Below are 24,381 nucleotides of genomic sequence, written 5' to 3'. Positions count from 1 at the left end.
ACTGAATATATCAGTAATTCCTTCTTTTTACTGCTGAGTAATAGTCCATTGCAGGAATGTACCATAGTTTTCTTATCCATTCATTTACTGAAGGGTATTTAGTTTACAATTTTTTTCAATTATGAACAGAAGTGCTATAAGTATTCTTGTACAGGTTTTTGTGTGAACATAAGTTTTTATTCTCTAGGGCAAATACCTAGGAGTAGGATTGCTGGGTTACCTGGTAAATGTGTTATTCAATCAATACATTTGTGATGAAAATTATAAAACTTTATTGAATGATGTAAAAGTAGACCTAAATAAATGAGTAAGTTTATATTAATGGGAAAGCCCAATAGTGGAAAACCATCTTATAAATTCAATGTTATTCCAATAAAACATTTGGTATTTTCAAACATTTTTTAAAACACAAAAGAATGAGTAAATCAGTAACAAGCAACAGTGATTACTGAAATCTATAATATTAAATACTTTGTGAAAATAAACCAATTAATCAGTAATTTAAAGGGTTAGGTTATAATTAAGTCACGACTGAGGATTTCAGAAGTCAAAAGTGAAAAATATACATATGACATAAAACATAATATAGTGTCATACTTTCTGTTCAATATATGTTTGTGATGGGGCCCTAGCCTCTGCCTATGTTATTAGTCTTACCTTCTGCCACTCCTACCCTTGCAATTCCATTCTGAGTACCTTAGCCTTCTTTCAGATTTTTAAAAATACCATGCTCCTTCCCACTTCAGGACCATCGCACATACTGTTTCCTCTAGATCTCCCATATATCTTTCAGCATCTACTTCACTGTAATATGCTTCAGCAAGCCTACCTAATCAGCCTCATAAAACACAAACACACATATAAGCACACTCGTATGCAATAATTAAGTCAGGCACCTGTTATCTTAACTCACAGCACTCTATACTTCTCCTTGCTATACTTACCTCAGTTGTCATTTAAAATTTACTGTTCAATAACAAATTAAATACTTTAAATAGAAAATATTTCCAGCTGCCAGAATTAGTCTCTTAGAAGGAATTAGGATCTAGTCCCTAAAGAAGAAATTATGCATGCAAAAATACTTTTCAAATTATAAAGCATTATATAAATATTATTAATGATGACTGATGCTGATGCTAGTGGTAGTGGGGATGGTTACAATGAAAATATAGGCCTGTCAAATAGAGAGGTTTAGAATTAAAGCACGGAGAATGAGAAAATAACAGTGCCGTTAATTAAAAGAGGGTTGTAACATGGGTAAGCCTTGAAGGCACTAAGTGAAATAAGACAGCAAAAGGTAAATACTATATGACCTCACTTACATGTGGAATCTAAAAAAAAAAAAAAGACAAGATGAAACAAAATAATAAAACTAAACAAAAACACCGAACTCATGGAAAAAGGGATCAGATTTGTGCTTACCAGCTTTGGCGGGGGAGGGGGGCGGGGAACTGGAGGAAAATGGTCAAAAGGTATAAACTTCCAGTTATACGATAAGTAAGTACTAGGGATGTAATGTACAACATAATGACTATAGTTAACACTGCTGTATGATATATAGGAAAGTTGTGAGTAGATCCTAAGAGTACTCATCTCAAGGAGACATTTTTTTCTTTTCTTTTTATTGTATCTATATGAGATGATGAATGTTAACTAAACCTATCATGGCAGTCATTTCACAACATATGTAAAGCAAACCATCATGCCATACACCTTAAACTTATACAGTGAGGTATGTCAATTATTTTTCAATAAAACTCGGGGAAAAAAAGGCTTGTCAGAATGAGGAGCCAGTATTGTAGGCTGAGCACAAGAGGCATCTTTTAGATATGCTGAGTTTCGGGTGATTACGGTTCAAACATATAAAGATGGTCACAGGAAAGGTGGATATTTGATTCTGGAAAAGACGACAGGGTCAGAGGTAAAGACATGGGTTGCATTTAACTAGAGAAGTCATTTGATTACAATGGATGAGTACTCAAAAATGAAAGAATAGAGAGAGAAGACTCAGCATCAGGGGAATAATAAGGTTTAAGATTTAGGATGAGGAAGAGTTAAAAAAATCAGAAGAGGGGCTTCCCTGGTGGTGCAGTGGTTGAGAGTCCGCCTGACGATGCAGGGGACACGGGTTCGTGCCCCGGTCCGAGAAGATCCCACATGCCGCGGAGCGGCTGGGCCCGTGAGCCATGGCCGCTGAGCCTGCGCGTCCGGAGCCTGTGCTCCGCAACGGGAGAGGCCACAACAGTGAGAGGCCCGCGTATTGCAAAAAAAAAAAAAAAAAGTCAAAAGAGGATTAGGTAGATATGTAAAAGAATTTATACATTAAACAAATGTATAATGAGCACCTTCCATTGGTCAGGTGAATTAGACAGATATAAACAGAAAAAAACCCTCTGCCCTTATAAAGCTTACATCTGATGAGAGAGTAGTACAACAGTGGTCAAGGTAGAAAAGGATTTCAAGAAGGTTAAGAGGTCAATAATGTCAGATGCTGTAGAATCAATGAGGAGAACTAGGTGTAACAGGATTTGGACAGCTTAATGTTCAATAGCACTGGAATGTCAAAGACCATATATTACTTTTACAATCAGAAAGAAAACAAACTATCAATATTTCTTTTGGAATACAGACCATATTTTCAACAAATGGTTAGTTAAAATCAAACTTACAAAGTTATCTGAGGAAAGCCACTAATAGAATCATAACTGGAAATAAGCAAGTTCCTTTGCAAACTTTCATCTTTTCATTGTTAGCTATGTTACTCCTACTGCTTTAATTACTCACATATTAATTAACCAGGGTCTTAAATACATTTTTCCTAATAATCAGTGAAAATACTCTCCTTTCTGTAGACCCTGCCCAAAAGTTCTCTATTTTTCAGGCCCTTTCTGGAGAATGGTCAAAAATATGTTGAGAAATATACTTCTTATAACAACAGAACAAGTATAATGACAGAAGTGAATTGGAAAATTCCCTTTTACATATATGATCTTACTGTCATGAAAACCACAGGCTTCGTACACAATGACATTTAGATCAAGAAAGAAGATTCACTAGATGTTTACCATTTTGCATTTCTGAATTATAGGTGCTTTTCTTCTTTATCCTTGTTATATTTCAGATAAATCAATATTTAGATTATCTTCTGAAATGATGACAAGTTTAATGTTCCAAATTGATGTCTCCAGGCTCTTTGCAGCTCAGTATTATTTTCCATCTTCATGTGAACTTTAAAATTTTGCTCATGTTATTTGAATGTCCTATATAATCTATTCGTTTGGATTCCTATAATTCATTTTATAATTGAAATAATATATTTATTATTAATGCCAATTCGTTTATTTTGTTATGGATTGATAAAAAGAACATTTCAGCTGCAGCAGCAAGAACCAACAGGCATTCCTCTCCAAAGGGGACGTGAGACTACATGCAGAATTTACAAACTATGTTCCTAAAAACCTAGTTATTTAACTCTAACTCTTTACCCATGCTAAGGCTATAAAAAGATCATAAGGTGAAAATAGCAGACACATTCTGGAAAGAATTTCTTCAAAGAAAGCTGTAATGTGAGTCCCAAGTTTCCTTAATCTCTTACAAAAGGAGGGGAGTAGTCTGTCTGCCTCTCCCTCAAGACAACTGAGTAGTGCTCTAGGGCATCATGAATTTAACATGTCTCCCCGCAGTGGACTGGGGTATGATTCCTCCCTGAGAAACAAAGTCTGCCTAGCTGCTGATGGCTGAGATCGCTGCTGTGAATAACATGCACTCCAGAATTCACCAGGGTAATGAGTGTGTGCATGTTTTCTGTGAATCATATCTGAGCTGCACTTATGAGACAGAGAGAGTCGGAGAGAAGCAGAGAGACAGAGAGAGAGAGAGAGAATATGCAAGATAGAGAGAATGTGGAATGTGGGGTCATCTTAGATGCTGTCCAAGAGGCTGCCATGGAGCAATTACAAGACTTTAGCAGGGGGAGTCGATCACTATAGCCGAATATCTGGGGGATAAGTAATAAGGCAGAAAAGAGTGCAGGCAAAAGAAAATGAGTCAATTTAAATTCTTGCTAAGCCTAGAGAGTATGACATCAGCTTGTAAGACTACCAGCTAAGTAACAGCTTTCCTGCCCGATTCCACTTAGTTCTTTTCATTTCCTATGCTCCAGATCTGAATGGATCAGAAACTAGAGTTAGAAAGATGATGGAGCATCTGGAAGAAGGAGAAGAAGTTCAAGATAGGAGGGGAGAAAAGCAACTACATTCTCTGTTCTCAACTGGAGCACACCTGGGCAAGAGAGGGAGGCAAAAGGCCTTACAGTTAAAGCAAGTTCAAAGTTTTCACTATTACATGAGACTAAATATTTTAATTACTTATTAGAGGACTTCAAGTTACCTACGAGTGACTAGAAAGGCTGGAGAACCCATCAGAGTTTTCATTCAGGAGCAGAATAACAATTAGATCCACTGAGTAACTACAAAGGGATGGTACAAGCCAGAATAGAGTTACTTTATAATTAAATCCCACAAGTAGTGTTCAGTCAATATAAAAGTTACAAGAATCCTAGAAATGATCATAGTTCTTTCATATTCATAAATGAGTCCTTCAAACTCAAAACTAACAACCTGATCAAGAAATGGGCCAAAGATTTTAACAGGCAACTCACCAAAGAAGATATACAGATGACAAATAAGCATATGAAAAGATGCTCCACATCATATATTACCAGGGAAATGCAGATTAAAACAATGAGATACCATTATGCACCTATTAAAATGCTCCAAATCCAGAACACTAACCACACCAAATGCTGGCAAGGATGTGAAACAACAGGAACGCTCTTTCACTGCTGTTGGGAATGCAAAATGGTGTAACTCCTTTGGAAGACAGCTTAGCAGTCTCTTACAAAACTAAACATACTTTTACTATATGGTAGAGCATTGCACTCCTTGGTATTTACCAGAAGGAGTTGAAACTTATGCCCACCAAAAGACCCTGCACACAGATGTTTATAGCAGCTTTATTCATAGTTGCCAAAACTAGGAAGAAGCCAAAGTGTCCTTCGGTAGGTGAATGGACAAATCTATTATGATTCACACAGACAATAAAATATTATACATTGCTAAAAAGAAATGAGACAGTAAGCCATGAAAAGACATGGAGAAATCTTCAATGTATATTAGTAAGTGAAAGGAGCTGATCTAAAAAGGCTACATACTGTATGATTTCAACTATATGAAATGCTGGAGAACTATGGAGAGAGTAAAAAGATCAGTGGTTGCTGGGGGTGGTAGTGGAATGAATAGGCTGAGAACAAAGGATTTTAAATACTCTGTATGATATTATAATGACAGATATATGTCATTATACATTTGTCCAAACCCACAGAACATACAACAGCAAGAGTGAGCCCTAAGGTAAACTATGGTTTTGTGCGTGATTATGATGTGTCCATGTAAGTTCATCCTTGGTAAAAGAATGTACCATTCTGAGTGATGTTAATAATGGGGGTGGCTGTACGTGTGGAGCCAAGGAGTATATGGGAAACCTCTGCACCTTCCTGTCGATTTTCATGTAAACCTAAAACTGCTCTAAAAAATAAAGGCTTTTTTTTTAACATCTTTATTGGAGTATAATTGCTTTACAGTGGTGTGTTAGTTTCTGCTGTATAACAAAGTGAATCAGCTATACGTATACATATATCCCCATATCCCCTTCCTCTTGCGTCTCTCTCCCACCCTCCCTATCCCACCCCTCTAGGTGGTCACAAAGCACAGAGCTGATCTCCCTGTGCTATGCAGCTGCTTCCCACTAGCTAGCTATTTTACATTTGGTAATGTATGTATGTCCACGCCACTCTCTCACTTTGTCCCAGCTTACCCTTCCACCTCCCCGTGTCCTCAAGTCCATTCTCTACATCTGCATCTTTATTCCTGTCCTGACCCTAGGTTCTTCAGAACCATTTTTCTTAGATTCCATATATATGTGCTAGCATACAGTATTTGTTTTTCTCCTTCTGACTTAACTTCATTCTGTATGACAGTCTCTAGGTCCATCCACCTCACTACAAATAACTCAGTTTCATTTCTTTTTATGGCTGAGTGATACTCCATTGTATATATGTGCCACATCTTCTTTATCCATTCATCTGTCAATGGACACTTAGGTTGCTTCCGTGGCCTGCCTATTGTAAACAGAGTTGCAATGAACATTGTGGTACATGACTCTTTTTGAATTATGGTTTCTCAGGGTATATGCCCAGTAGTGGCATTGCTGGGTCATATGGTAGTTCTATTTTTAGTTTTTTAAGGAACCTCCATACGGTTCTCCATAGTGGCTGTATCAATTTGCATTCCTACCAACAGTGCAAGAGGGTTCCCTCAAACACCAGCATTTCTTGTTTGCAGATTTTTTGATGATGGCCATTCTGACCAGTGTGAGGTAATACCTCATTGTAGTTTTGGTTTGCATTTCTCTAATGAGTACTATTGTTGAGCATCCTTTCATGTGTTTGTTGGCAATCTGTATATCTTCTTTGGAGAAATGTCTATTTAGGTCTTCTGCCCATTTTGGGATTGGGTTGTTTGTTTTTTAGATATTGAGCTGCATAAACTGCTTGTATATTTTGGAGATTAATCCTTTGTCAGTTGCTTCATTTGCAAATATTTTCTCCCATTCTGAGGGCTGTCTTTTCATCTTGTTTATGATTTCTTTTGCTGTGTAAAAGCTTTTAAGTTTCATTAGGTCCCATTTGTTTATTTTTGCTTTTATTTCCATTTCTCTAAGAGGTGGGTGGAAAAGGCTCTTGCTGTGATTTATGTCATAGAAGGTTCTGCCTATGTTTTCTTCTACAAGGTTTATAGTGTCTGGCCTTACATTTAGGCCTTTAATCCACTTTGAGTTTATTTTTGTGTACAGTGTTAGGGAGTGTTCTAATTTCATTATTTTACATGTAGCTGTGCAGTTTTCCCAGCACCACTTATTGAAGAGGCTGTCTTTTCTCCGTTGTATATTCTTGCCTCCTTTATCAAAGATAAGGTGGCCACATGTGCATGGGTTTATCTCTGGGCCAAAAAATAAAGTCTTAAAATACAGGGCATCCCAGTTTTTAAATTGTTTAATTGTTCCCACCAATGTGCAGCACTATATCTTATATATGATTACATATATTCAAGAAATTATAAGAAAGGAAAAAGAAACTACTTTTATATAGCATATTTGCTGCAGGCATTAGTAAAGCATTTCCTTTTAAGAATGTTAATATATGAGATATGGTTTATTGCCAAATATTTTAAGAAATTTGTCAAACTAAATTTTATAGCAAAACGAATAAGAATTGAGTCAATAGCCAAGTCTCCTCCTTAACAACCTCTTCAAAAGAATATGCCAATTTCCTAGATGTAACATGAATGTTGATTTTGAAATGAGACTGATGGATTTCCATAAATATCAAATGTGCTTAAGGAAATCACAGTGCAGCATATACATTTATGATTTAATTTATCTGAAATAAGAAGCTAGTATTATATTTTTCCTAAAAGTATACTATCTGGATTATAGTAATATATACTAAACCCAATCACATCAGAGTCAAAAGAAATGCTTCTTGACAGCCTGTTACCTCTGTAGCTGGTTCTTCTGGACCAAAAAAAAAAAATTAAAAAATAAATAAAGTCAGTGCTTCAAACAGCCGTAAAAAAGAGCATAAGTTGTAATTTTAGAGTTACACTAAGAAATCAATTAAATTTTTCTATTAGACCTACCCAGTGTGACCAGACATAGAAGTTTTGTGTTTCATGACAGCCTATTCTAACAACTCACTCACTTCTCAGAAACCAAATCCCAGAGTAGCCATGCCTCCACATTGGTATTATTTCTCATTCTTTTTTTTTTTTTTTGCAGTACGCGGGCTTCTCACTGTTGTGGCCTCTCCCGTTGTGGAGCACAGGCTCCAGACGTGCAGGCCCAACAGCCACGGCTCACGGGCCCAGCCGATCCGCAGCACATGGGATCCTCCCGGATCAGGGCACGAACCCACGTCCCCTGCATCAGCAGGCGGACTCTCAACCACTGCGCCACCAGGGAAGCTCGTGTTTCTCATTCTTTTGAAACAATTTCTCTCATCACTGTTTTCAATGACTTATTTCAGTTTACGCTGCATCAGTAATCTGGGTATCTATAATACTTACCATGCATCCAACCCCCCAAACTCAAGTACTATGTGCAGGAAGCTTGCATTTAAGACTTATTAGTATTTCCCCTAATAAAGCATGAGGATCACTCATCACAACATAGTCATTAAATAAACATGAGGAAATAAGACCCTCATAGTTATGAATAAAGAGGATTTGAAAGTCTGAGGTAGGGCATCATATGTTTAAAAGACTTCTCGAAGACACAATGATAACAGCATAGGAAATAATAATTTATTAATGTAGGATAATCTATTCATGGACAAGAGGTATTGTATTTGGTTTTTAAACAACATATGACTCCATGTATCTGGCTTTTCATTCTTTAGAGTAGAAATGATTTTATAGGTATTAGGTTATGCTCACAAAGTCTTTTTATGATCATCCCATCAACATACTTTTAATGTCTTAAAGAGAGGCTCAGATTATGTTTCAATACAGCAAATATTCAAAATGTGCTATTCAATGACTTTTTAAATATCTATGCAGCTTAAAATTGTATGACATAAATCATGTACATTATAGTAATATCACAATCAGAAAGAATTTTTCTAAGCATAAATGTTTCTCCTATTTTGATAGGTATTTTACTTATTTTTAAGATAGCCACTGAAAACATAGATCATTGTAATACAAACTGTAGCTAAGACTATGATAGATTAAGATAAGGTTCTGTTTCTGTATTTAGTAAAATATATAATGGAAATAAATTACAGCATGGAGAAAGCTGCACTAGGGAATGAGGGTCTCAGCCTCTTAGTATCCTCTTCTGGAATTTGTAGATACATCAAAAGACACCATTAAAAGAGTGAAAAGATAAGCCACAGGGCTTCCTTGGTGGCGCAGTGGTTGGGAATCCGCCTGCCGATGCAGGGGACGCGGGTTCGTGCCCTGGTCCGGGAAGATCCCACATGCCGCGGAGCGGCTACCCGTGAGCCATGGCTGCTGAGCCTGCACGTCTGGAGCCCATAACAGTGAGAGGCCCGCGTACGGCAAAAAAAAAAAAAAAAAGATAAGCCACAAATGTGAGATAATTGAAACATGAAAAACCAACAAAAAACATGTCCATAATATATAAAGAACTTCTACAAATCAAAAAGAATAAATGATCCAATTAAAAAAAAAAAAAAGCATAAGACCTGAATAGGCACTTCATAGAAGAGGCTATCCAAATGGCCAAAAAAGCACATGCAAAGTTACACAACCTCACTGGTAATCAAGAAATGCAAATTAAGATAATGACATACCATTATGCCCCTCATTAGATGGTTAATGTTAACAGAATGAAATTGTCAAGTGGTAGTTAGAATGTAAAACAACATATGCTCTCACACTTTGCTGGTGAAAGTGTTAATACATACCCTATTTTGGAAACTGTTTGGCATTACCTACTAAAGTTGAAATACACATATCTTATGACTCAGCAACAAATAATTTCATTCCTAGGTATGAGAAATGCATATGTGCACCAAGAGACATATACAAAAATGTTCACAGCACTGTTCTTCATAGTATCTCCAAAAATTAAATAACCTAAATTTTCATTAATAGTAGAATGCATGGTATATACAAACAAATGAGCACTGTACAATAACGAAAATGAATAAACCAAAGCTACAGCTAAAAACATTGGTGAATCCCACTAACAACACAATGTTGAACAACAGAGACACAAATACCTCCTGTATGACTTCATTTATAAAAAGTTCAAAAACAGGCAAAACACCCAATGTAAGAAGACAGACTAGAGATCCTTTTGGGGAGAAGGGAGAGAGTAGTGACTGGGAGGGAGGACAAAGGGGGTTTCTGGAGTGCTAGCCAAGACAATATTTACACAGATGTTTCTTTGTCATAAATCATTGAGTTGTACGTTTATGTTTCTATGTTTTAACATTCATAAATACTTGTGTTATACATTACATAAAATAATTTTTTAAAAAACTCATTGATATTCTTATATATCAGCCAATTGGGAGTTAAATAGGAACAGGAAGCTATTGCCATCAATAAACAGATTTGAAGTTATGTTTTCTGTATTTGCTTCATTCTTCCTAAAATGTGTACACAATTTATCATCTAAGAATGGAAAAATCCCAGGTCTAATTCAAGGGTTGTGCTAATTTATACAGTACCTTTGAGTACCATATTTTAAATAAGCATTTAGTAAAGTAGATGTCTTTAAGATTTATTTCTAGTGCTTATAGATTAATTATAATTTATATACTGTTGTCATCTCTCCTGTTACATTCTTTGTTGGGAGGCTGAGGAGCAAATTAACATTAAAGTGTTCTGAATTTCTCTCATTATCTTTTATATTTTCACTGACTTCAAGCTAATGCTTCAAACTTATTTTTAAACAACTCAACCATGTTCCTGGTTGAAAATATAATTTAAAATTATATAAAGTGAATGAAAGACAATATTAAAAATAACAAGATGCAAAGTTTTAGCAGTATTCTGTTGTCAGGGAATTGATTACAGTAGGAAGAAAAATTAATCATCACAATCTTATACAAACAATTTTGTTAAGCACAGTAACAAAAGTAGATTGAACTTATTTGCAGGCATCAAAAGTTTTGTATAATCAAAGTATCACCACCACCATAACGACACAGTCAAAAAGCTGGGTCTGGGCTTCCCTGGTGGCACAAAGGTTGAGAGTCCGCCCGCCGATGCGGGGGATGCGGGTTCGTGCCCCGGTCCAGGAGGGTCCCGCATGAGCGGAGTGGCTGGGCCCGTGAGCCATGGCCGCTGAGCCTGCGCGTCCGGAGCCTGTGCTCCACAGTGGGAGAGGCCACAGCAGTGAGAGGCCTGCGTACCGGAAAAAAAAAAAAAAAAAAAAGCTGGGTCTATCTTTGGACTCACCTAGAAATCACATTCCAACCACGGGATCTGGTGGACTAGACCCAGCCATTGCAGGCCTGTGACATGAGCATAATCTCTTTGGCTACAGTAAGGCCTGTTCAGTTTTCCCTGGATGCAGCACTGATACAACCAGGTTCCTAACAACACTGCCTTACATGATTGGGTCATATAATAAAGTGGGATTCTGTGGATGTTTCTCATATATTGGAATGACATTTTTGAGTGCCAAAATTCAAATATTTACACTAAAATCTTTTTGTTAAATTGATCCTTGCTCCAGAAATATGGGTCCAAATTATTCCATGTCTTCATAATCCCATACTCCAGTTTACAATATAAAAGCTCCAGGATCCCAGCAGAGGAGCCTGATGCTTCCTTACATTCTCCTCTATCTCATACCTCTTTGAAGTTGAATTCTTTATAATTTTAAAGCACCTGTAGGAATGTCTTCCAAAGATTTTCTTTGAAATCTTTCCAAGTACAATAAGTATTTCTTAAGTTGTCAGAAATTTTCTTCGAAGGCTTCAGCATAGTAATCTCATATATTCACACTATGCTGAGTATCAAAGTCCAAATCAAGTGGGATGGTGTTCATAACATGGTTTCAGTCTCAGCATGTAACTGAGCACTTGATTATCAAGGCACTTAAACTGACTGTGGAATAGGAATATAGGCAGATTATTAGTCCTGAAGAAACTTTAAAAAGTGAAATATAGGAGGTTCTACTGCTTAGCGACTACTAGGGTGCCAAACCTTTGTCCCTGATAAAACAGATCTTAGGTCTAAATGGCAATAAAGATACTCAGATGGTTGGTGGAGGAAGGAAAAGGTGGCATCCAAAAATAGTGGCTGACACATCAGTGGCAGAATCTGGGCTACCTGGCTTATTGCCAAGTTTCCCAAATAAAGAGGCAGGACTTTCTTAAGATAGATCAATGGCTCTTGATCCTAGCTGGATATTAAATCACCTGGGATACTTTTTAAAAATGCCATGACCTAGGAAAATACCCAAGATTAATTAAATAAAAGGCTTTGGGCATCAATATTTTTTAAAAGCTCCTCAGATGAGTCTAACATACAACAAGATTTGACAAGCAATATTCTAGAGTTTGTCCAATTTTAATGTGCATGTAAGTTACCAAAAGTTATTGCTAATACACAGATTCTGATTCAAGAGGTCTAGGATGGAGCCTGAGATTCTGCATTTCTAACAAGCTCAAATGTGATGCTAATATTGCTGGCTCATGGACCCCACTTCTTTTCTTTTTAAAATTTAACATTCTTTATTCGATAAGAACATTTTAAAATTCTCTTTTCTTCTACTTAATCCCTTGTTATTGAGTCCCAGCCTTTCAGCTGACTCTGACCTATTTTCTTTATAAAGAGCAGTAGTATAAATGTTTTTGACCATGAATGCCATTACATAGTTTGCACCATCATTCATCATATCCTTACCACTCCCTTTTGTTTTAGTCCAGCCAGTTCTCCCACTTCTGCTACTTGAGTCCAACCATAATAGGTATTTGTGCTATTCCTGCTCCAGTGTCTTTCATTTTTTTAAACATCTTTATTGGAGTATCATTGCTTTACAATGTTGTGTTAGTTTCTGCTGTATAGCAAAGTGAATCAGCTATATGTATACACATATGTCCATATACCCTCCCTCTTGCGTCTCCCTCCCACGCTCCCTATCCCATCTCTCTAGGTGGTCACAAAGCACCGAGCTGATCTCCCTGTGCTATGTGGCTGCTTCCCACTAGCTATCTATTTTACATTTAGTAGTGTATATATGTCAATGCTATTCTCTCACTTCATCCCAGCTTACCCTAACCCCTCCCCGTGCTCTCAAGACCATTCTCTACTTCTGCATTTTTATTCCTGTCCGGCCCCTAGGTTTGTCAGAACCACTTTTTTTGTTTTTAGAATCCATATATATGTGTTAGCATACAGTATTTGTTTTTCTCTTTCACTTCACTCTGTATGACAGACTCTAGGTCCATCCACGTCACTACAAATAACTCAATTTTGTTTCTTTTAATGACTTAGTAATATTCCATTGTATATATGTGCCACATCTTCTTTATCCATTCATCTGTAGATGGACACTTAGGTTGCTTCCATGTCCTGGCTATTGTAAATAGAGCTGCAATGAACATTGTGGTACATGACTCTTTTTGAATTATGGTTTTCTCAGGGTATATGCTGAGTAGTGGGATTGCTGAGTCATATGGTAGTTCTAGTTTTAGTTTTTTAAGGAAGCTCCATACTGTTCTCCATAGTGACTATATCAATTTACATTCCCACCAACAGTGCAAGAGGGTTCCCTTTTCTCCACACCCTCACTAGCATTTATTGTTTGTAGATTTTTTGATGAAGACCATTCTGACTAGTGTGAGATGATACCTCATTTCAGTTTTGATTTGCATTTCTCTAATGATTAGTGATGTTGAGCATCCTTTTATGTGTTTGTTGGCAATCTGTATATCTTCTTTGGAGAAATGTCTATTTAGTCTTCTGCCCATTTTTGGATTGGGTTGTTTGTTTTTTTTGATATTGAGCTGCATGAGCTGCTTGTATATTTTGGAGATTAATCCTTTGTCAGTTGCTTCATTTGCAAATATTTTCTCCCATTCTGAGGGTTGTCTTTTTGTCTTGTTTATGGTTTCCTTTGCTGTGCAAAAGCTTTTAAGTTTCATTAGGTTCCATTTGTTATTTTTGTTTTAATTTCCATTTCTCTCAGAAGTGGGTCAAAAAGGATCTTGCTGTGATTTATGTCATAGAGTGTTCAGCCTATGTTTTCCTCTACGAGGTTTATAGTGTCTGGCCTTACATTTAGGTCTTTAATCCATTTTGAGTTTATTTTTCTATATGGTGTTAAGGAGTGTTCTAATTTCATTCTTTTACATGTAGCTGTTCAGTTTTTCCAGCACTACTTATTGAAGAGGCTGTCTTTTCTCCATTGTATATTCTTGCCTCCTTTATCAAAGACAAGGTGACCACATGTGCGTGGGTTTATCCTGGGCTTTATATCCTGTTCCATTGATCTATATTTCTGTTTTGTGCCTACTGGCACAAAATCAACATACTGTCTTGATTACTGTAGCTTTATAGTATAGCCTGATTCCTCCTGCTCCGTTTTTCTTTCTCAAGATTGCTTTGGCTATTCAGGGTCTTTTGTGTTTCCAAACAAATTGTGAAATTTTTGTTCTAGTTCTGTGAAAAATGCCATTGGTAGTTTGATAGGGATTGTATTGAATCTGTAGATTGCTTTGGGTAGTATCGTCATTTTCACAATGTTCATTCTTCTAATCCAAGAACATGGTATATCTATCCATCTGTTTGTATCACCTTTAATTTCTTTCATCAGTGTCTCATAGTTTTCTGCATACAGGTGTTTTGCCTCCTTAGGTAGGTTTATTCCTAGGTATTTTATTATTTTTGTTGTAGTGGTAAATGGGAAATGTTTCCTTAATTTCTCTTTCAGAGTTTTTGTCATTAGTGTATAAGAATGCAAGAGATTTCTGTGCATCAATTTTGTATCCTGCTACTTTACCAAATTCGTTGATTAGCTCTAGTAGTTTTCTGGTGGCATCTTTAGGATTCTCTATGTAGAGTATCATGTCATCTGCAAACAGTGGCAGCTTTATTTCTTCTTTTCTGATTTGGATTCCTTTTGTTTCTTTTTCTTCTCTGATTGCTGTGGCTAAAACTTCCAAAACTATGTTGAATAATCGTGGTGAGAGTGGGCAACGTTGTCTTGTTCCTGATCTTAGAGGAAATGGTTTCAGTTTTTTGTCATAGAGAACAATGTTGTCTATGGGTTTGTCAAATATGGCCTTTATTATGTTGAGTTAGGTTCCCTCTATGCCTGGAGAGTTTTTACCATAAATGGGTGTTGAATTTTGTCAAAAGCTTTTTCTGCATCTATTGAGATTATCATACGGTTTTTATCCTTCAATTTGTTAATATGGTGTATCACACTGATTGATTTGCATATATTGAAGAATCCTTGCATTCCTGGAATAAACCCCACTTGATCATGGTGTATGATCCTTTTAATGTGCTGTTGGATTCTCTTTGCTAGTATTTGGTTGAGGATTTTTGCATCTATGTTCATCAGAGATATTGGCCTGTAGTTTTCTTTTTTTTGTGACATCTTTGTCTGGTTTTGGTATCAGGGTGATGGTAGCCTCATAGAATGAGTTTGGGAGTGTTCCTTCCTCTGCTATATTTTGGAAGAGTTTGAGAAGGATAGGTGTTAGCTCTTCTCTAAATGTTTGATAGAATTCGCCTGTGAAGCCATCTGGTCCTGGGCTTTTCTTTGTTGGAAGGTTTTTAATCACAGTTTCAATTTCAGTGCTTGTGATTGGTCTGTTCATATTTTCTATTTCTTCCTGATTCAGTCTTGGCAGGTTGTGCATTTCTAAGAATTTGTCCATTTCTTCCAGGTTGTCCATTTTATTGGCATAGAGTTGCTTGTAGTAATCTCTCATGATCTTTTGTATTTCGGCAGTGTCAGTTGTTACTTCTCCTTTTTCATTTCTAATTCTGTTGATTTGAGTCTTCTCCCTTTTTTCCTTGATGAGTCTGGCTAATGGTTTATCAGTTTTGTTTATCTTCTCAAAGACCTAGCTTTTAGTTTTATTGATCTTTGCTATTGTTTCCTTCATATCTTTTTCATTTATTTCTGATCTGATCTTTATGATTTCTTTCCTTCTGCTAATTCTAGAGTTTTTTGTTGTTCTTTCTCTAATTGCTTTAGATGTACAGTAAGGTTGTTTATTTGAGCTGTTTCTTGTTTCTTGAGGTAGGATTATATTGCTATAAACTTCCCTCTTAAACTGCTTTTGCTGCACCCCATAGGTTTTGGGTCGTCGTGTTTTCATTGTCATTTGTTTCTAGGTTTTTTTGATTTCCTCTGTGATTTCTTCAGTGATCTCTTGGCTATTTAGTAGCATATTGTTTAGACTCTATGTGTTTGTATTTTTTACAGTTTTTTTCCTGTAATTGATACCTAGTCTCATAGCATTGTGATGGTCCACACTTTGAATAGCAAAGTTTCTAGAACACTGGATCTCAACCTTGGTTGCACATTTGAATCACCTGGGGTATATTTTTTTTTAAGAAGATGTTGTGGGTAGGAGTTTATTAATTTATTTTATTTATTTTTGCTGTGTTGGGTCTTCATTTCTGTGTGAGGGCTTTCTCTAGTTGTGGCAAGCGGGGGTCACTCTTCATTGCGCTGTGCGGGCTTCTCAGTGTCATGGCCTCTCTTGTTGCGGAGCACAGGCTGCAGATGTGCAGCCTCAGTAGTTGTGGCTCATGGGCCTAGTTGCTCTGCAGCATGTGGGATCCTCCCAGACCAGGGCTTGAACCCGTGTCCCCTGCATTAGCAGGCAGATTCTCAACCGCTGCCCCACCAGGGAAGCCCTGGGGTATTTTTTAAAAGTACCTATGCTTGGGTCCCACCCACAGAGATTCTGACTGGTATGGGATTTGGCCATCAAAATGTTTTTAAATCTCCCAGGTGTAGCCAAGGTTGAGGACCACTGTTCTAGAAAAACTGACATAATGTATCCAGCTATGGAAAAAAAGAATAACATGACAGAGGCAGAAGGAACAAGCTTATTTTTGTTTGTTTACTAAATATTTCTAAGTTAATGTGAATGCCACTTATTTTCTCAAATATTAGAAGTATTTAAGAAACTCAAAGTAACCATTAAAGCTTATTCCAACAGATATTCCATTCCCAGAGTCTAAGAGGGAATCTCCCCTAACTATAAACAGATGAAGCTGGAGTAAGAGAAATCTACCCAGTTGTCTCTTTGTTATATTCCCAGACTCTACTTCATGAAACAAAAAAAACACTGAAAATGTGGGGGACACTTTCACACCTCCTCTTCTGCCCACTGACTCAGAGATGATCATCCTTCTATCATGCTGATGCAGGATACCCAGAGTACTTTTCTTTACACACTCCCATCAATCATTCTACCTCTGGCAGAAGTACATGGTATTTGGGGAAGTTTGATGCCCATAATTATACACAGCGATGGAGACAAAAAACACACTAATGGCAGTGCCTCTCTAAGCCGCCTTAGGATATAGCTGGACACATATAGTATGGATATATTTTGCCTTGGAAAGTAAAAAGAAGTATTTTCTTTTACTTGGTGAGTAAAAAGAAAAAAACTGGCAGCCTGTAAAAATACTATAAATCAAAGGAAAGTCAAAATAATCTTTATGGCCCAAAAGAAGATGTTACCTCTGAAAATTATCTACTTCAGAATCAAAAGAAAATGTCCAGAACTACTGGGGATCATCAATAGACTAAAAACACAGACTCTATCAAGCAGGAAAAACAAACACTAATTAGGAAAGGACGGGGGAAATGTAAAGAAAATCAGATGAGATAAGAAAGAAACTTAAAACTAAAGATGCAACAGCAAAATCAAAACCCCTAATAGAAGTAGTCAAATGCAGAATCGATACTGCAGATAATCAAATGAATAATGAGAGACTAACTTTAAGCTACCAAAAAAAGGACAACAAGCAGATATCATAAATCCAACATGCAGATATAATTCACAAAGAAGAAACCAAAGTAAGTAGAACAGAATCAGATAAGACAGGAAAATATTCTCTCAGTGGAAAAATATCAGTGTATGCAGACTGGAAATGCTTTTTAACATACTCACCATTAGGCCTATCTTAGCAAGTTTTCTTAAATAAAGGGACACAAAAAATTGTCTATAAGCATTCAAGCTTAAAAGATATAAACTTAAAAAATGAAAAAACAGAGAGACTACAAATTTCTCTTCAATACTTAGCAAAACCAGATACTAAATAAAGCAATGTCTATAGAGTTTTAAAAGTAAAATTGTTCCCCCAAACTTCATATGCTAACTTACCTTACATCTGAATACAACTGTATGGGGAAATGTGTGTTTGAGGAAGTTGGAAGGATAGATGATGAGAATAATCCAGTTGAGAAGAAGAAGTAAACTAGATTATAAATTGTATAAATTTCAAGGTGGGAGGGAATAGGAGATAAACATAATTGAAAAGAAAACTTCCTTATTGCATTATGAGGAAAAAACAGTTGCAGATGTAGGCATATGTTTATGTTTGCATGTTTAACAGGAGGGAAGTTGAGTGAATTCTTTCTGGTGACATATTTTCCTTTTGAAGTAGAAAGCATCTGCTAGGTGACTGTGAAAAGGGGGGTGTTGGAGAATGGTGAAGAAGATTGAAAAATACTTATTTCAAAAATTGAAAACATTCAATAGAATTAGGAGGAGGTGTTGAAGGTCCACTTGAGTAATGAATTTATTTATTTACTTTTTGGGTTTTTTTTTTTTTCTTTCTTGGCCACAACATGAGGCTTGAGGGATATTAATTCTCTGACCAGGGATCGAACCCGGCCCCGGGAGTGAAAGTGCCAAGTCCTAACCAGTGGACCGCCAGGGAATTCCTACTTGAGTAATGAACTTAAATGGTTACAACCTGCCCTGTTGAATGACTATGTCCTGCAGAGCATGCCTACTTGGGAAGTCAGGGAGAAAGTAGGGACATGGAAGAACCTAACATAAATCTGGTTTTTAAAATGGGGGTAAAGGTATGCATAAAACTAAAACAGGGAAATTAAGGTATTTAGAATATTAGCAAAAGTACTACTAAAATTACAGGGTATGAAATCAGAATAGGATCAGGAAATAAAGATAACATGGATAGAAAAAAAAGTAGAGAGGTCAAGTAGTTGAACAAGCAAGTAAGGCGTGAAGCTGTGGTCAGAGAGCAAAATGAATGAGTAAGTGAACAAGGTGCAGTGAAGGAGGTCATAGGATGTGGGAAGGTCAGGAAACTGAAAGTCAGGTTCTTAATTATGTCATGTACATAGGCTCTCACGGCACTCAGGAATTGTTAACAACTTCCATATCACTATACTTTGATATTCTATATATAGTTGACCCTTGAACAATGTGGGGATTAGGGGCACTGACCCTCTTCACAGTTGAAAATCCACGTATAATTTATAGTCAGTTGTATCCGGTTCCACCATCCATGGATTCGACCAACCACAGATAATGTAGTGCTGTAGTATTTACTACTGAAAAAATTCATGTATAAGTAGACCCTTCCAGCTCAAACCTGTGTTGTTCAAGGGTCAACTGTATACTTTTAAAGGAAGCATATTCAAAACAGTAGAAAGTTCACATCCTAAGAGTGAAATTCGGAGAGCATCTACAATAGTGTAACTGGGAACTTAATAAAGGCATTTCCCCTTGGATTTTCAAACTACTTAGAGCAATGACTATAATTTGTACAAATTATCATGAGTTAATACAATTAAGTTCTACTACTTAAGTGTATTTCCTCCATCACAAAACTAAGCCAGTCCTCACCTTCACAAAGCAGATGCACAAGAGAAAAATAAAGATTAAACATTCTCTCTCCCACTTCTCCCCAATCTGCCCAAATCTTTTATAAAGTTATAAACAACTTTATGAGTGAGGTATCTGCCCAAATCTTTTATAAAGGTATAAACAACTTTATGAGTATTACTGCTAATTATGGATTGTACAAACAAGTATAATATTACAATCATAAATTTAATTAAAACAAAGAGACATTCTTACCAAAGGAAGGTGACTCCCTGCCATCCTCTAGTCCCGAATCTCTCTCTCTGTCTCTCTTTCTGTGTTTATGACCACGATGCCTGTGACGTCGATGGCTTTTTCTTCCTCCCAGGGGCACATGAACTCCAATAAATAGTGTCCGATGACCTTCATCAGAAGTAAATACACAAATTAAACTCTAAATTATTCTAAGGCACAGAAGATGATTATTTACATGTTAATGGAAACCCAATCCAATTCAATTCAGGAAATAGTTTTTGAGTATTTATAATGTGATACACTTGGGGCTTGGCATTGTACTTTGGTACACAGGTCTATCATAAACACCTACAATACTAATTATTTGGTTATACTATATTTTATAACCACCATTAATTTATTAGCTATCATAATAATCTCTCTGTGTCTATTCCCCATAGTTTATAATTATACTTCTTTCATTAACATTTTTTTTTTGTTCTATATTCTCCCTACACTCAACTAACTAGTTATCTCACCAGTTCCCTTCCCTTCACGGTTAACTCTGTGAAACAATCACTATCTCTAATAAAACAGATTTCACCAAGGTCCTAGTAATGCCAAATCCCATAGGAGTTTTTTTCAGCTCTATTGTTCCTTTCTGTGGCACTTGATACCATTGACCATTCTTTTCTCTACGATTTAAATTTCTCTTGGTCTTCCTCCTCCTCCTTTTTTTTTTTCTTCTCATATTGGTTTCCTTTTCTGGCTTTTCTTCTATTTATTCATTCAAGATTGGGATCCCTAGGACTTGACACCAGATCCTTTTCTTAGACTGCAGACTTATATATCCATCCATCCACCTATTAGACATATTTACCTAAACATCCTTCCCACAGGCATGTCAAAGTCAACATGTCCATGGAACTCATCCTTTTCTTTGTCCCCCAAGTAACTATCATCTGTCTCAGTAAATGCATCATCTATCCAGTCATCTCAAAGCACATCCAATTTGTCACTAGGTCCTCTTTTACATCTCTTGAATCCATGCTCTCTTCAATATCCCTAGTGCTGCTGTCTTAATTTGGACCCTCATGTCTCACCAGGACTATTAGAACATCCTCCCTAGCATTATCTTTTCTAATTCCATTCTTGTCCCACTTAATCCATCCTGAATATTGATGGCTTTTTTTTCCCAAAATGCAAATCTGCCTACATTACTTCCCTGCTTTAAACTCATTCATTGCTTTCTGTTGCCTATAGGATAAAGTTTTTTACTCTATAAAGCCAAACAATATCTGACATCTGCCTATTTCTCCAGGCAGGCTTCTAAATCCACTCTGCCACACATACTATAAGCCAGTGTGTGCCCTTTCATTCCTGAATTGCCAGGTGTTCTCAAGTCTCTCTTTTACTTAATGCTGCTCTTATTCTTCCAACTGTATGAAATATCTTTGACTTTCCTGATTATCTGATGCATACCTAACTCACCTCCCAAGTCTCAGTTCAAGGATTATGCGATCTATGAAATTTTGCATACCTCCTCAGTCTAAATACAGTTGACCATTTTCCTGCTTAGGATCCTCTAGTGCTTAATCATATACACCAAAGCACAATAACCCTTGATTGTAGTTGTTTGCTTACAAGTAGTTTTCTTATGAATCTTCCTTAGGGAAGGCCCATGTGTTAGTCATTTTGTATCTTTAGCACCTTGCACAGTGCCTGGCATACAGCAGATGCCTAACAAATGTTTACTGAAATGAACAACTTATTGAGTGGTACTGTGCTAGGTATCAGGGATACAAATATGAATAAGACATTATTTTATTCTTACAAATCAGCAGGTTTCAGCCTTTCCAACTTATGTAAAAAGTGGCATTCACAGTGTGATATATTGTTCTGGGTGTCCTCTAGACATATGTATTAGAATCAGCGAGAAGATGTGAACCCATCCCCCCAAACAGACATGCATTAATCTATATACTCAACAAAATTGCAAATTTCCAACATCATTATTTTAAAAGAACTTGGACAATCTAAAATATATACAGAAAAACTTGAAAGAAAAATAACCAGCATTATTTACAATTGCCAAGATATGGAAGCAACCTACATGTCCATCAACAGATGAATGGCTAGAGATGTGATACATATATATATATATATATATATATATATATATATTCACAAACATAATATTGAGCAAAAAATATATAATTCCTTTTTTAAGATTTAAAAATAGAATAACTAAAATACATTGTTCAAGGATGCATGCACAGCATGCACACTCAATACAAAAGTCAGAATATTTGTTATTTCTGGCATAAAGAAGAATAGGCGTTGTGACTGGGGAGAGGCACATGAGGAGCTTCTGGGGTGCTAAAAGTGTTCTGTTTCATAATACAAGTTTTTGCTTTTAAAATGTTTATTAAACTTTGTACATAAGCTTTCTGCACTTTTCTGGATGTATGCTTCATTTCACAATTTAAAAAATTTTTAAAGAAACCAAAGGAAAAGAGTTTTAAGACGGGTTCAGTTAGCAGTTTATGTGCTATAAAGGAGTCAAACAAGATTAATACTAAAAATTTGCCATTACAGTTACAAATTAATATTTATCTGTAACTTTCTTGAGATCAGTTTCAGTGGATAGGGAAATGGATAAAAATTGAGGAAGTTTAGACAGTGACTATTTCCTAGAGCTAAACTTTAAAGATTGCAGAGGTTTCTAACAATTACTAATTAAGATAACCATTCCTGGACAGACAAAGGTAAGGAGCACCATGCACCAGGCTGGCAAGTCCAGAGGGTCTGCTTGGGAATAGTGAATATTGCCTTTGTTTGTGGAATGTGAATCTGATGGGCAATTGCCAGAAGTAACATCCTAAGAAGTTGCCAAGTCAAGGTAAAAATAAACAATCTGAAACTATATCCAAATATATTCAGATAGGAAGAGGATACCAAGACAACACAGCTGAACTCATGTCTTGAGAACATTAAATGCAAGGAAGACTAGCCTGAAGGAATTTCCTGAGGCAGAATCTTGCAGAGCTGGTTAAAAAGTAAAGACCCATTTGGGTAAATACTATGAGTCTAATTGCTGGATTATATGGTAAGCTTATGCTTACCTTTGTTAGAAACTATCAGACTATCTTCCAAAGTGGCTGTACCATTTTGCATTCTGGGAGCAAAGAATGAGAGTTCCTGTTGTACCACATCCTTGCCAACATTTGGTGATGTCAATGTTTTGGATTTTAGCCATTCTAATAGATGTGTAATGGTATCTCATTGTTTTAATTTGCAATTTCCTAATGACACATGATGTTGAGCATCTTTTCATTTGCTTATTTACCACCTGTATATCTTCTTTGCTGCAATGTCTGTTCAGATCTTTTCCTATTTTGTAATTGGATTATTTGTTTTCTTATTATTGAATTTTAAGAGTTCTTTGTGTATTCTGGATAACAGCCCTTCATTATGTATATTTTGCAAGAGTATTCTCCCAGTCTGTGGCTTATCTTTTCAATCCTATAAAAGTGTCTTTCACAGAGCAGAAGTTTTAATTTTAAAGAAGTTCAATTTATCAATTTTTCTTTCATGGATTGTGCTGTATAATGCTGTATATAAAAAGTCATCACCAAACTCAAGGTCATCTAGATTTTCTCCTATGTTATCTTCTAGAAGTTGCATAATTTTGTTTTACCTTTAGGTAAATGATTACCTTTCAGTTAATTTTTGTGAAAGGTGTAAGATCTGTGTCTAGATCCTAATCTAAATACTAATTTCCTCACTAGGCATTTGTCCCAGTGAGTTGAAAACTAACGCCCACACAAAAACCTGCACATAAATGTTTGTAGAAGCTTTATTCATAATTGTCAAAAAATGGGAAACAACTAAGATGTCCTTTAATAGGTGAATGAATAAACAAATTGTGGTACATCCATACAATGGAGTATTAATAAACAACAACGAAAAAAGATATGGAGGAAATTTAAATCCATATTGATAAGTAAAAGAAGTCAATGAAAAAGCTACATACTCTAAGATGTTAACCAGTATATGACATTCTGGAAAGGGTAGAACTATAGAGACAATTTAAAATATCAGAGATTCTAAGGGTTCAAGGAGTGGGGTTAGGGATGAATAGGTGGAGCACAGGGCATTTTAAGAGAAGTGACACTATGCTATATGATACTGTAATGGTAGATATGAAATATTATACGTTTGTCAAAACCCATAGAAATACAAAAAAAAGAGTAAATCCAAATGTCAACTATGGAGTTTAGTAATAATAATCTATTAATATTGTTTCATCAATGGTAACAAATGTACTACACTAATGCAAAATGTTTATAATAGGGAAACTACGTGCAGGGAAGAAAAGGAGCATATGGGAACTCTGTACTTTCTGTGCAATCTCCCCAAACCTAAAACTGCTCTAAAAAGTAAAGTCTTTTAATTTTAAAAAAAACTGTGTTTTCACGGTCATATATTTCAGGAAAATTTGTAAATATAAGATACCTTCGTGGTGGCGGGGGCACTTGTGTGTCTGTGAACATTTTTGGGAAACTAAGAGGAAACAGAGTTGGAGATATATTTAGGTTGGGTTTAAAGGAACATATTTATGTGATTCACAATCACTTCCATATATGAGTAAATTATTGTTAGCTATCTTGACTATCCTAAAGTAGAAATAGTTTCCAGTGGTCTAGTACCCACTGTGATAAAGTCACCTG

General features: G+C 36.2%; 1 protein-coding gene across 9 annotated transcripts in view; it reads right to left on the bottom strand.

The window, feature by feature from the left end:
• The window catches only part of SLC4A10 (solute carrier family 4 member 10), a gene marked incomplete at both ends in the record, with an annotated part of 310,841 nt that overhangs the window by 143,057 nt on the left and 143,403 nt on the right, over positions 1-24,381 (bottom strand). For all 9 annotated transcript variants that reach the window (XM_082841780.1, XM_082841783.1, XM_082841781.1 and 6 more), the window contains one exon: positions 19,691-19,837. In XM_082841780.1, coding sequence (XP_082697906.1) covers positions 19,691-19,837 — 147 coding nt within the window. The remainder of the gene's footprint in view (positions 1-19,690; positions 19,838-24,381) is intronic.

This window comes from Leucopleurus acutus, assembly GCF_964270905.1.
Source record: "Leucopleurus acutus genome assembly, chromosome: 6".
Taxonomy (NCBI): Eukaryota; Metazoa; Chordata; class Mammalia; order Artiodactyla; family Delphinidae; genus Leucopleurus; species Leucopleurus acutus.
This window is presented reverse-complemented; position numbering and strand designations above follow the sequence as displayed.